Source organism: Acinonyx jubatus, chromosome C2 (genome assembly GCF_027475565.1).
Source record: "Acinonyx jubatus isolate Ajub_Pintada_27869175 chromosome C2, VMU_Ajub_asm_v1.0, whole genome shotgun sequence".
NCBI classification, from domain to species: domain Eukaryota; kingdom Metazoa; phylum Chordata; class Mammalia; order Carnivora; family Felidae; genus Acinonyx; species Acinonyx jubatus.
This window is the reverse complement of record NC_069384.1, coordinates 124647228-124662719: the sequence shown is the minus strand read 5'-3', so window position 1 is coordinate 124662719 and position 15492 is coordinate 124647228. Positions and strand designations below refer to the sequence as shown.

At 38.8% G+C, this 15492-nt stretch overlaps 1 protein-coding gene across 4 annotated transcripts in view; it reads right to left on the bottom strand.

Annotated features, from left to right (window-relative positions):
• Positions 1-15492, bottom strand: part of STAG1 (stromal antigen 1) — a 394549-nt gene that overhangs the window by 113776 nt on the left and 265281 nt on the right. For all 4 annotated transcript variants that reach the window (XM_027061785.2, XM_053221416.1, XM_027061786.2 and 1 more), the window contains one exon: positions 9129-9252. In XM_027061785.2, coding sequence (XP_026917586.1) covers positions 9129-9252 — 124 coding nt within the window. The remainder of the gene's footprint in view (positions 1-9128; positions 9253-15492) is intronic.

Here is a 15492-nt window from a genome sequence, read left to right as displayed (position 1 = left end):
TTTTTAAGAATTTTAGTGAGACATAACAGATACACAAGGAAAAATTCATGTTTGTTTGATGAATCTGGACATATGTGTACATGCATGATATTACAATCAAGGCAATAACATATCCATCACTTCCAAAAGTTTCCTTGTATGCATTTTTTTCCTTTTTCTTTTTTTTAATTTGGTAAGAAGAGAGGAAGTAATATTGAAAGGGACTTGTTATGTACCCTTGGGTAAGGCAGTCTTATGCATGCCGTCTTTAGACCCTCAACTTGGTAAAGACCCCCAACTTAGCTGCATAAGAATGGGCCTTGGGCCTGGAACACTTCCTTACCAAGAGATCCAGAGCTGCTAATAAAACACCATGAAATGGTGGACACAAAAGGGCTAGCCCCACTGAAAAGACTTGCCAGTTCTGTAGATGGGGTAGTAGTGATGGACTGACTGTACTGGTCTCTCCCTCTGGACATATGATGACAAATGGGATGTGGATTATCTAACAACAAGGATGAGCTGGTGCAATGGATGAGGGTGGAAATGTGAGGTGGGTTCTCAAAAGAGTATGGAAACTATATTCTGGCTTTTGACTGCCTTCCTGCTCTCATGCCAACTCCCAACTCACATGGTGTCTTAGGGGTCACAATTGATCTCAGAGAGAAGTAAAGGGGTCCCATGTAGGAAATGTCTCCTGATCCTGGCTTCCTACACACATCAAATAAGATGAGTTTTCACTTAGTGTGAAACCACTGATGGCATTGCTGAAAACAAAACTGTTGAAATGAACTCCTTCTCTGTAAGTGGAGGACAGATGTGGATGGACCCAGGGGAGCCTCATGCACCCTGGCTGGTGCACGTTTGATGATGGGGCATAGTAGACTCAAATGTCTACAGCACAGTTAGGGATGGGGCCAAGGTCTCTGAGTCCCTACCTGAAACTAGAGGCCCTATGCCCCTGTCAGGACAGAATGAAAGATGGAGGTGGAATTCAGACTTTTATGGGAGCCCTTGGGTACTGGTACTCCAATGGCAATAATTTTAGGTCCTCGTAGGAGTAGCTTTTGGTGGTTGAGGATGGTGTAGTTACCCATGATGGATAAGTCCACGTGTGTTTGTGGATAGGGTCCTCTGGACCATTTTGTGTGCTGATGATTATAGTCCCCACCACTAAGTATATAATTAGGTTATTAACATTCTGACTATGTGTAGTATTGAATGCCATCACCACCTCAAGGGGTATGCACCACAACAAGGACAGACTCAAGCATAATGGGCCAGGTACATTCCTTGCAAACTACAGAGTTGCCCAAACCACTGCATACTGTTCAACAAAAATACTGAATCCATGATGGGGAAAAGGACACTATTCTGTTAATTCAAGACAAGATAAGCAGAGGAGCTGATAGCCATCCTGCCATAATATAATAGCCCTGTCTGGCTAGTTAGGAAAGCCTCAGAGCATGGAGGTTGACAGATTTTCACAGGTTAAATGGAGAAGTTCCAGCTTTGGCCCTTGATATTGTCATCAGTACACAATGGTGGCAACCCATAGGGAAAACTTGTACACTGTTACTGATCTGGCTAATGACTTTTACTCAGTCTCTTTGCATGAAGAGGATTAGGACCAATTAGCATTCACACAAAACAGCCTGCATACACTTTTACTCTATTTCTTGTAATATGTCATTATTGACTAGGTCTTGATCTTCAATAAGCCCAAGTCCTCATTGACATTTTAGTCATCCATTACATTAATAACATTCTGACAGTAGGGCTAACTGAAAAACATGTGGCTGCAGTGCTATACTTAAGTCACTGATGAAATGATTACTGCCAATGTGACTATAAAACTAGATGAAGTCCCGGGCCTGGCGTATCAGGTGCAATTATTAAGGGGCACTTGGGTGGGAAACTAAAGAAGTATCCCAGAGACAATCAAACAAAAATATAGGCATCGGCAGCACCCATTAATAAAAAGGAATCCCAAAAGCAGTGGGCCTCTTTGAGTAATTAAAGAGCATGTGTCCCACCAGGGTGCTTTCTTGGCTCCTTTAATTAAGATGAACCACAGAGCAGCCAATTTTATTTATTTTGAGAAAAAAACAGAGTGCGCACGCGCGCACACACACACACACACACACACACACACACACACACACACACGAATGGGGGAGGGGCAAAAGGGAGAGGGAGAATCTCAAGCAGGCTCCACCATCCAGTACAGAGTCTGATACAGGGCTCAATGTCTTGACTGTGAGATCATGACCTGACCTGAAATCAAGAGTCAGACGCAACCCACTGAGTCACCCAGGTACCCCTTAAAGCACCAATTTTAAATGAAGTCTTTTGCTGCAGCAGGCCTTGGAAGCTATTCAACAAGCCAAGGCCCAGACACAGCTTTGGGGACCTTTGAAACTTGCTAGACTGATGGAACTGCAGGTTTCCACACACCCCTAACATACTGATTGGTCTGTGGCAGGAGGAAATTGCCACTGTGGTGCCCTGGCTTCTTGGACTCTGGATCTGCAAAATTCCAGAAGCTACCACCCAATACACCCCTTTTGAACGACATTTCCTTGCTTGCTATTGGGCACTAATAGAGATGGAGCATCTTACATCCAGAGTGCTATACACAAACACTACAACTTGAACTGTCTATTTTCACTTGGGTAATTACAAAGCCTACCAATAAAATTAGAAAGGTTCATACCAAAGTTCAATCATAAAATGGAAATGGTACACCCAATATAAGGCCTGGACAGAATCCCAAGGGACTAGCAGGCTCCATAAGCAAATAGCCAGCTTACCAGAAAGGCACAAAGAACCTATAGGGGATGCTCTGGCCTCTCCTAAGGCTACCTAGGGCACAAGATTTTAAAATGTGCCTGGTGACTGTAAGCCATGGTTTACTGACTGCCCTGTGGAACTTAAAGCAGATAGGGTCTGCTGGGTTGCAGTTGCCACCTGGCCAAGAGATGGCCATCTTTCGACTGAGACAAGATGTGGATGTTCTATCCAATGGCCCAAGCTCTGTGCTTTGGTGATAGCTGTACAGGCCACCCCTACCACCATGCCATGATACATTTTTACCAACTCACAGGCTCTCGTCAATGGTCAGGAGAAGGGCAACTAAAAGACTAGACTGTTAAGGGATGTCCCATATAGGAAAAAGAACCAAGGCAGCAGCTTACTGTCTATAAAGAAAAAAATATGTCACTCATGTGGATAGTCAAGACAAAAGACCTTTTAAAATAAAAGCATAAGTAGCACTCTTATGCCAATCCACCCTGTGCCTTGCAGGCTGCAACAATCTCTCACTGGGTATATCTATGAACTGGACATGGGAGTCCACTGCATATGTGAAAAATGCAGCAAAGCCCAAGGGATAACCCTGGAAGACACCAAGACTAAGGATGCAGTGCAATCTTATGATTCTTCTCAATATACTCAAATCATCTAGAGAGAACTGGGACACATTAACCAAGGACTGGGACCCACCTGGGTCTAGTAGATTGATCACACTGTATCCCCAACCCATAGCCATGAGCACAGATGCTGCCTCACTGCCATTAACACCTACTCAGACTATGGTATTCCTATTCCAGTCTGACATTTGGACGCTGACTGAAACTATCATAGCTGTCCTTGAACAAACCTTATGTCATATTTTTGGATGCCCTAAAAGATTTCACTCTGACCAAGGAATATCCTTCATTGCCCAAGCAAGACAACAATGGGTATATATTCTCATGGAATATGAACTTTTTATGCATATTATCACTTTCATGCCAATGGAGCCACTAAATGAATGAATGGGTGACTTACACAGCAACTAAAGAAAGAATACCAAGACAGCCTGCTAATGAATTGGTACCCCCATCTGACTAGGGCTGTATGGCTACTAAACAGTGCACGGCAGTACAAGGGGAAAATGGCACTATGATGCATGCTGGGAAATACTGAGGTTAGATGCGGTGGAAGGCAGGGAGTAGGCAGCCATGTGTTTAGGCTATGCCTGCAAAATACCAATCTCAGTATAGCAGTCATTCTTTTTTCCCCTTGGTGTACTGGTTTGCAGTTCTGGCTGCCACAGCACACCGGACGTGGCCCCCTGACCCTACTCTGGATGTGATGCTTCCATTGGGCACCTCCCTTCTATGGGAAACCATAAGGGTAGGAGACAAAACCAAGAAGTACCACAGTGCTAGTGTCCTTCAGATCAGGTGGGTGATGTTACTGGAATGTCAAGTATGTGCAGCACATGACCTCCCTTTCTGGATTGGCCAATTAAGGCCAAAAAGTATGGATCAAGCAACGACACTGGGTGCTCAAAAAGATAGTAGCATCAGGATTGGGGCAGATAGCCTGGGTTGCAACACCTAAGTAATTAGCACCACAAGTAGTAGACTGGAGCATCTTTGGCCTTAGGAGGTTCATGGAGTAGAAGACAGGGAGGAACATTACTCTTTCTTCTCATTCCTACAGAATCCTCTGCTACAGAATGCCTGGTAAAACAACAACTTGATAAAAATCTGTACAGCCACAGTAAGAGAAGGGAAACTTAACCAATGCTGGATTTGTTATTCTGGAATAAAGTCCCTCTTGCCCTGCATTCCCACTATAATGTCCTGGCCAATTACAACTATTCAGACCTTCCTTAGTTATCAATGGGTCAAATCACTGGGTGAGTCCTTCAATACAGTCCAGATGCAAGCATACTCTGGAGTCTCCTGCTTTATTTTTTTTATTTTTAATTTTTTTTAACGTTTATTTATTTTTGAGACAGAGAGAGACAGAGCATGAACGGGGGAGGGGCAGAGAGAGAGTGACACACAGAATTGGAAGCAGGCTCCAGGCTCTGAGCCATCAGCCCAGACGCGGGGCTCGAACTCACGGACCGCAAGATAGTGACCTGGGCTGAAGTCGGACGCTTAACAGACTGAGCCACCCAGGCGCCCCTGGAGTCTCCTGCTTTAATATCATCCATGATGTGACAGAAAAAAGACCCCTGTACTAGAATGGTTATTACTAATCTTTATTGAAATTCTGGATGTGGACACCCAATATGTAACTTTTCTTTCTTGGTAACCACATGGCAAAAGCAGGCTGAGACGAGTCAGCATTTTGAGAACAAATCCCTGGTGGATGTCACCCACACTCTTGTATTACGTATTTCTCTGTGGACTCCAATGGACAACAGAATGTATGCCTCCAAGGGAAAGATTTTATTGCCTCACTGTCCATGTCAGGAACTGCAGAGAGGGCTGGAAAGGACATGCTTTGCTGACACACCACAGAGTGATGCACAGTTCCCTCCTGGGAAGACATATTAACCACCGGTTTCATTCAATTATCCAAATTCTAATACTGGGTATAGGTATGTAGCCCTAGAAAAAATGGTATACAACCTGTCCTTAACCATGGCAGAAATAGTTAATGCTACTGTGTAAGCCATTCAAGATCAACAAGACTCAATGAACTCACTAGCCAGTGTGGTGACAGCCCTCGATCATCTGGTGTAGAAAAGTGTGGCATGTGTGTACATATGTCAATAATTCAAGTTAAAAACTGAGCTGGTGAATATCCACATTCAGATGGGATGGTTATTAGCTGTATATTCACAGGCCCTCAGACTTAGTTTTTAACCTCTTTAGTTGGCCTAATCTAGGCACTTGGGGTTTCTAGTTGAGCACCATCCTCCAGGGAAGCCTGATCATTCTCCTGGGTCTGGCTCTCTTAAGCACCCTGGTAAGTGCCATCTCCAAATGACAGGGAAGCTGTATGAGCAATCCACATCCATATAGGTTGTTCAAGGACCCTATCGGACCTAATTCTGTCTTCGGGTTTGGAGCGGGCAATGGTCCTACAGGATATGATTTGCTTTATCTGCCACTTTGATGACCAAGCAGGGGTGAGGTGTGGACTGCTGGGAAAGGTAGTCTTCTGCATGCATTCTTTTGACCCCTACTTGGCTGCATAAGAATGGGCCGTGGGTCTGGAACATTTCCTTATCAAGGGATGAGTCTTTGCAACCTGTGCTGGGATAACTGCCTTTTGTGGAAATATCGTTCCTATTTCAGACTCATTGTAGGTCCCCATGGTCTTCTTAACCATGTGAGTCACAAGGCACCTGGCCAAACTCACTACTAAAACTATCTCTTCAGGGGAGAGGACAGGGTCCTTAGTTTTGTGGCATAAGAGAGGTACATGCAGGGCAACTGCCCCATGCTGATTTGCTGCTTGGAACCTGCTGGCCATGGAGGACCAAGGCCCACTAGTAAAGTCGATATTGTTCTGTCCCCTCTTATGTGAGTAAAACATTGCTCCATCCAGTGCTTGACTGTGTTGTCTTTTCCTTGGCAAACCTGGTTTCAAGATGCAGTGGGCATAAGTGTTTGAACTTCTACCCTGGTGACAGGCGTCAAGTATCATTTTGCTTGACATATAAAGAGCTAAAAAGGTTTTAGATGAACTTAAAGAGGATATGGGATGATTCAACACAGAGAAGAAGAAATGGGGTGGAACAACAGAAAATAGGTTCCACCCAGGAACTACAGAGATTCTGATATGAGGTATCAAGCACAGGCAAGAAAGAAGAATTTTACAGAGCGCTAAAAGCAAAAACAATAAAGAGCAATACTGACAAACCATAAAGGAAAGTGAAAGGTAATCTAGTGTCATGAGCATAAATGTAAAGAGACTAGGATATTTAGTCTAGAACACAGAGATTACCACAGCTGAATTTAAATTAGACCTATTTTGTGTCACCATCAATGAAAGAACTAAAAAAACCAACGAGTAGAGAAATTAGAAATAAGTTTTGGTCAATAGAAAGACTAACTGAATCTCTAATAAATAACTCCTTTAGTCAGAGACTGCTTGTCTTTCTATTGACCAAAACTTATACAACAAAATTTAAATGAACTTGCAGTATTAAGAAAAAAGTTTGTCTTATTGAGGAATGTGGACTGATATTCTGAAATCAAGACATAGGAATATCAAATCTTTATGTTGTACACCTTAAACTAATACAATGTTATGTCAATTATATCTCAATAAAACAAAAAATGCAATTTATAATTAAAATGTAATCTTAAAAAAAGACAGGAATTTTATCAGCTCATTTGAAAAGGCACAGGACAGGTTGGAAGGCAGAGGCCACAGCCTATAGAATAAGCACTTTCAAACAGATGATTAAAAGGAGATAAAGAAGGGCGCCTGGGTGACTCAGTTGGCTAAGTGTTGGACTCTTGATTTCGGTTCAGGTCATGATCTTGCAGTTCGTGAATGACAGCCCTGTGTCAGACTCTGTGCTGACAGTGTGAAGCCTACTTGGGGTTTTCGCTCTCTTCCTCTCTCTCTGCCCCTCCCCTGCTTGTGCACACGAGCTCTCTCAAAACAAATAAACACATTAAAACAAATTTTTTTAAAAAGGAGAGAAAGCAAATGACTACAGTCCTCATATGGAAAAAAGTGCAACATTTCAGTGATATTAGAGTGACAAAAAGGAAAGCTTAGAAGGGATTACTTACTACTGACACTCTTTTCTAAATAAAGTAATTGTAAAAGAGGTTTATAAAAATCTTCTACTGAAAATAGTATTCTCATATCCTTTTATCAACAATGTACAAAACCTCCCTCCCTCTTCCTTTATCTGGACAGAAAACTTCTATAAACATGGTTTTGGGATTTATTTTAAAGTAATGGTGGTTTGTATTTGGTAAGTCCCAACAAATATGTCTTCCCCAGAATTTGCAGCCCTACATAAATTCTGTTAAAACTGGCAATTTTACTGTTACTTAAATTTAGTAGGATACTCTATTAGGGAGATAGGAGGAGGGAGGAGAAGAAGGAAAACTGGTATGGTAGTGGTGAGGAATAAAAATACAAGACTTTAAATTTATTCCTACTAAAAAGTTTGTCTTGTTGGATTTAGCCATGCGTGTATGCTTGTGAGGACACACTGTATAATTCTTTCTCTCAAAATGCATAAAATTTAATTGGATAAACCTGAGATGAGGCTTAGCTGTGAAAGTCCTGAATTCCACACGAGGATTAGAAGAAAGAAAACATAGGATCAAACTTGGGATTTATTAGTGTAGAGAAAAGGATTCTGAATTGCAGCAAAGATAAATATTCAGGAAAAAATTCACTGTGTACTAACTGGATATTCCTTCAAATAAGGTAGGGGATAAGAACCCCTTATAATCATCAATTAAACATTAGTAATTGTGGGGTTGAACAACCAACGGGTGATGATCTTCCTATACTCTGAACTATTTCTTATAGCAAAAGTGGTCTGTAAAATCCCCTGGGCTGTTTTATTATAATATATGAAATTTTATTGTTTTCAAATTATCTTTGGTAATATTTAGCATGCTTTTATTTAAAAAGTAAATGCCCTACAGGCTGATAATGGTAATACATAAAAAATAAGTCTTAGAGTATTACCAAATTGTCTTAAAAGTCTAATAATATAATTGCATTTAAAAATTTAAGATAAATTATAAGGTTTCTCTATTAGTGAATATCTGGCAATTTAAGTTATAGAATATCAGGTCATTCAATATAAAAATTCCAATAATTTGTCACTCCCCCCCCTTGGTTATTTTGAGGATTACTTATTCAGCATTTGATAATGTGGGATTCCTTTCAAAATGAGCGCCTTTTCTAGGAGCACAGAAATAAAAATGGATTTTTAGATCAAATATTCTAAAATCCAACAAATCTACTCAACTCTTATAAAATACTCTACTGTCATATGGCTTTAACAAATTCAAAACAAGAAGGTTTTGTTGTTGTTGTTGTATATTAAGAGAAACAAGGAATCTCTTTTGATTCCAAGCTAGAAAAAGATAATTAGCTTCTTGGGATGGTATATTCTCTTAAAACCTTAGATGTACTAGATTGTCAACTTGGTTTAAGATGGTATTACAGTAAGTTAAGACAGAATTTCCACACAGGCCAATGTCTCAAAGTTTTGTCATGGCCATCAAATGAACAATTTATTTAGGTGTATCATCTTAAATTTTCATATTATTACAACTCTTAAAAACAAAAACTCAACTAATGCCATCATAATTCCTAGCATTCTAGTATTGAGACAAGCATATCTTCTATCAAAGTCTGAAACAGTAACTTACCCTATCATGAAGAGTCCAGCCAACATATTTTAGGTAACTGTCATTTAGGAAGGCATCACTATACATTTTCATCCATACTCCAATTTCTTCAATACAAATGGCTCTAATCTCAGCAATAGCATCACTAGAGAAGAAAACCAGACAAACCTCAGATTAACATCCAAAGCTAGAATGTACTTCATACTCATTTACAGCAAGTAAATATTAACATTTTTCCTAATACTGTATTTATATCTGCACTCTAAAAAATCCTCCAGTTTTAGTATATTCTGTTTTTTAGATGTCTTCTATAAAATAAAAATTACCAGTACCAAACTGAAAAAAAATATGCTTCTGGAAATCATCTAATTTTGATTTTACTTTCATTGGACTAGGAAACCTGGGAGCTTTCTGAAAGCCTCACAACTATTATGGAGTCAAGAAACATGTTAAGTCTGAGGAAACCAGCATACCATCATCTAAACACAGAATAATATGGAACTCAAAAATTGTTTCTCTAAATAATTATCAATCTTTTAAGCTAGCACACATCTACTGAATTAAGAGAAAATAAACATGACCAAAACACAAACTAGTATCTTTAAGGGAAAATGATGGAAGCATATATTATTTGAAAATGTACAATAGTTTAAAAACCAAAACCTTGAAGTAACTGCCCTAATAATTCACAGTCAAAATGGGAACAATCCTGGTGACTACACTGTGAAGTGTACCAAGTCAGGTTTCTGGCACCGTGCCCAGATGACTTTTCATCTCACTTTAAGCATCTAATATAACACTCCTGGGATGATTTTCATACTGTAAGACTTGTGAACCACGAACAAATACAATTTTAATATTTTTACTTTATCTTTTAACAGGTTATTAGTTATAGCTTTAAAAAATCATATTAAAGATCATACGATAAATCTTAACTTTCTTTTGTAGCTCAATCTTCGAGGTTTCTGATTTACCATATATAGGTAAGTTAAAATTTTAGGTAATTTTAATTCTCCAATTTAAAAAAGACAATCAATCGTCTGTTAATTAATTGCTAATCTGGCAATAATTCAGCTAGAATTTTACTGTTAATTCGGGAGCTTTTCTTAGTTTCTCTTTTATGACAAAAGAGAATTCAGAATACAGAATTCTGGTATTTGATTCTCTGTTTTAATAAATCTCAATTCCTTCTAAGTCCCCTTGTTCAAGAATAAAAATGTGAGAAATTTTCTTTCTTTTTAAAAATTTTTAACGTTTATTTATTATTGAGAGACAGAGCATGAGCATGTGAGGGACAGAGAGAGGAGGAGATGCAGAATCTGAAGCAGGCTCCAGGCTCTGAGCTGTTAGCACAGAGCCTGATGCAGGGCTCGAATTCCCAAACTGCAAGATCATGACCTCAGCTAAAGTCGGACACTCAACCGACTAAGGCACCCAGGAGCCCTGATATTTTCTCTTTTAAAGCCATTCTACTAAATTACAATCTTTAGTTTTCCTACATATTTTTAATGCCTTTTTCTTATGGAAAGATCCTATTGCACAGGCTAATGGTACAGACTCTGGAGCATGACATACTAAGTTCAAATCCTAACTCCACTATTTACTAGCTATGTAGCTTTAGGCAAGTTACTTCCCTCTTAGATTTTCTCAATTGTAAAATAGTTATAATAACTGTACCTAGCTTAGGGCTCAGAGTTACTGTGAGAATGAACACACCTGGAACCTACTAAACCTTCCATAAATGCTCCCTTCTGTATCTTTATGCTTTAAGTTCATATATATAGCTTTACAGATTTTAAAGCTTTACATAAATAGTATCTTGTAGGTATCCTCTCCAAAAATGATGTTCAGTTCTCCTTTCTGCATACAGAGAAATTATTATAAATTATTTATACATTTTCTCATTGGCAGACATTTAGGCTGTTTCCAAGTTTTTGCTTTTATTAACAATGAATGACATAAACATTCTTGTATATGCCTTCTTGTGCACACATCTGAAAGTTTACGTAGGGTAGTGTTTTCAAACAGTACATGACTACCTATCAGCACATTATGAAATACATTTATTTAGTGAAAAACAAAGGATTTAGGATAGAAAATATGAAAAAGTGTCACATGAGGTAAGCCAAGTGAATATTTTTTTTGAACTATTGTGTATCTGATGTTAGGATATGGTCAACTGAGTCTGTAACACACTTTTTATACCTAGAAGTGAAATTTCTGGAAAAGGAGTAATATACATCTTCTGCATTATTAGATATTAACAATCTTTTCCATAAATTAGTGTTTCATATCCTTACCCAACTTGGTATTATTCTACTATTTAATATATATTTCCATCTCTGTGAACTACAATTTCATGTATTTTGTCTTCCACTGGGTTGACCAAATGAAAACAATAACAGCATAATTAAAACAATCACAAAACACCCAAATCTTATCACTTTACTCTCCCAAAGGTATGTTACACTTATTCTGTGCTGTATTACCCTTGTAAAAATCAATCCTAAAAAACAAACAAAACAAAAACAAAAACAAAACAAAACAAAAAACCACCCAAAATCCAGAAAGTTAAAAAACAGGCTAAGTTTTTGTTTGTTTGTTTATTACACAATACTATGAAAGCAGCCTGAAGACAAAATGAATGGGTATAGTACGTTGATGAAAAATTACAAAGACTGTGGGCTCCTGGGTAGCTCAGTTGGTTGAGCATCAGACTTTTGATAGTCCAACTCTTCTTTTTTTCTTAAAATTTTTTTTAACATTTATTCATTTTTGAGAGACAGCGAGCGAGCAAGCAGGCAGAGAGAGGGAAACAGAATCTGAAGCAGGCTCCAGGCTCTGAGCTGTCATCACAGAGCACAATGAAGGGCCCAAACTCGTGAACTGGGAGATCGTGACCTGAGCCGAAGTCTGATGTTCAACTGACCAAGCCACCCAGGCGCCCCTTAATAGTCCAACTCTAGATATCAGTCCAGGTCATGGTCTCATTGTCAGTGCTTCACACTCCCTTAGTATGGCTCTGCACAGAGCTATGTGGAGCCTGCCTGGTATTCTCTCTCTCTGGCTCTATGCCCCTCCCTCTCCCTCTCAAAATAAATAAACTAAAAAGAAAAAACAAAACCTACAAAGACTACTAAGTATGGTAACTGCACATATACACAGTTCAAACATTCTTCCATTCATTGCCACTGGTATTACCAATACGAATACCATTACTATTGGTATTAACATCATGAGTGTATCGGTATTAAGATCTAGAAATGACAAAGGCTTATAGCTTTCAGGAGAGAAATCTTGTTCAAAATCTTTTTATAACCATCTTTATGTCTAAATCTAATTTCTAATGATTATTAGTCTTACCATTCTCCTAAAAGCTTATGTTCTTGGAAATAGATCCTCTCTGCATGCACTGCCAACATTTTGATACAACTCGTCTTCTTGGAATCCCAATCCTTGTCTATTTCAGATGCCAGTCTGACCCCTCCCCCCCTTAACTAAAGAATTTTTAATATCCAGGGCTCCTGGGTGGCTCAGGTGGTTGAGCATCTGACTTCGGCTCAGGTCATGATCTCATGGTTTGCGAGTCTGAGCGCGTGTCGGGCTCTGCGCTGATAGCTCAGAGCCAGGAGCCTGCTTCAGATTCCGTGTGCTCTCTCTCTCTGCTCCTCCCCTGCTCGTGTGCTGTCTCTCTCAAAAATGAATAAACATTAAAAAAAATTTTCTTAATATCCTTTCTAGACTTACAATTTGACTATGTGTGGTCAGACAGCACATTCTGCTACTATTAAAAGTCCCGAGGCAATTTGTTTCCTGTTCAGGTTTTGAAATTCCAATCCACTTTGCCTGCTGATACCATCCTATTAGACTAATCATTCTCTATAGGTAATTATATTGTGTAATCACAGATTATACATAAAATTAGAACTCCTTTGTGGTAGTTTTAAAATATGTCCACAAATTCCTTGTTCATTGTTTTTCGTAGAGATACATTCTTATTTTTTTAAATGTGGGTATACTTAGTAATTTGTTTCTAACAAATACAGTGTGGTAGAAATGATGGATTTTGACTCGAGGTTAGGTCATAAAAGAGATCGTGACTTCTGCTTTGTGACTTCACTTTCTTGGATCACTCTCTCTGAGTCATGTCCTGAGGACATTCTAGCTGCCCTACAGAGAACTCCACATGGTGAGTAACTGGGGTCTTTCTGCCACCAGCCACCTAAGTAAGCCATATTAGAATCAACCACATGGAGTGGTTTGTTACATGACAAAATATATCATTACTTTCTACTATTATCGAAGACCCATACCAATAACCAATCTTCTAGTCTGGTCCGTGAGTGAGTTCTTCCTTAGTCCAAATAGCTTAAGTGCATCAGTATCTACATGTCTGTGGTCATCTCTATGCTTACAATGCCTTCATTTTACTCTAAATAACAACACTGATTGTTCTTTCAAGCTCCTGTGATGTTAGTTCTGTCATATCCTCTTATTACCAGATAAAGCTTTCTTGCCCTCTATGAACATTTTGAGCAAAGTGTACAATAAAAATGCAGTATGTTTTTGAAATATTCCACTAACCCTTGATTTTCATATTAAATTTCTTTTTAACACCTTAATATCTATTTCCAACACCCTCAGTCCATTTGGAAAAGTAATGTTTAGGGGTGCCCAGCTGCCTTAGTTGGTCAGGCATCTGACTTCAGCTCAGGTCATGACTTCATGGCTCATGAGCTCCAGGCCCACACTGGGCTTTGTGCTGACAGCTCAGAGCCTGGAGCCTGCTTCAGATTCTGTGACTCCCTTTCCCCATTTGTGCTCTGTCTCCCTCTCAAAAATAAACATTAAAAAAATTAAAAAAAAATAGTAATGTTTACGTGATATTTGGGAATTTCCAAAGCAAAGATTAAAGGGGGTAAAAAAGTTAGTACAACAGGGGAAGGTGTAAAGGCAATCATAAGATTAACTGATTTTCCTAATTGTGGTATTGCAGCCTTGAAATGAACAACTAAAACTGAAGTCAGGTTCACTTTACTTTTGAACTCAAAAAGAAAAAAAAAAACCTAGAAAATAATAATTCTGTGGTGATCAATCATTTGTTGTAACTCTATGTCACAGCACAAAAAAATTATGTTCATTTCTATGAAAAACTTATCTAATTGACTGACCTTCACAGTTAGTGTGCGTTTATGGGAGATGTGGCTCTTTATTTATTTATTTATTTATTTTTCAACGTTTATTTATTTTATTTTTGGGACAGAGAGAGACAGAGCATGAACGGGGGAGGGGCAGAGAGAGAGGGAGACACAGAATCGGGAACAGGCTCCAGGCTCTGAGCCATCAGCCCAGAGCCTGACGCGGGGCTCGAACTCCCGGACCGCGAGATCGTGACCTGGCTGAAGTCGGACGCTTAACCGACTGCGCCACCCAGGTGCCCCAAGATGTGGTTCTTTAACATATAGACTTTAAAGTTTTCATTTTGAATTGCTTTCTTGGCAGATGGAATTGAAATTATTTTCTGCTTACAACAAAATAAATTTTAACTCCAGTGTATTTTAATGAAATGTTTCTTGTACTACTCTTACAGATGCTTTCCCAGTAAGGAAGTAGACTAAATTAAAATGACTGCAATACAAATTTTGGAGAATAACTCTTGGCTAATATGGGCATTTTGACACTTACAATTATCTCTCATGTACAAGGAATCTCACGAGAGCTCTAGAGTGAGAAATAATTACAAGTGCCAAGAAGGCTGCTATCTAAATTGTAGCACAAAATGAATTCATGTCTCAACCAATTTTGTCACTAATATTTGGCTAAAAAAATTACATTTTCTAAACTAGAACTTAAAGAATTAAAAAAAAAAATAGCCCAAAAGCGAAAGGAACAGCTAAAGAATTACTGAAAAGTCATATTGTATCCTTTATTAGACTGAGAACAAGAACTTAATAAAAACCTTAACTTACAGAAAGATGCTTAAAATAAATTATCTAAGCAAATGATAAATGTTAGTAAAGGGCAGTACAGGGAACACAGAGGCATAGAAAAATGTTAGAGGGGTGAAGATGGGGTCAAGGAAGGATTCTGTGAAGCAGTAATGTTTAAAAGCAGACCCGAAGAGCTGCAACTCTCTTTTCTGTTAGTTAAATCCAGATTTTTCATTTAATTATTTCAGGATAATCAAATAACGATCAACCTGGATTATCCAGGATGATTAAAATGCATTAGAAATACAATAGTTTAATAAATTGCAAATATTTTTCACCTCATTTTTATTCCATTATCCTTTAGTGAAAATAGTGACAAAATGAAAGGCACTACATCACTGAGAGTTTCATACAGAGCAGGTGACATGGCTATCTGCTATCCTGCATTACTATTT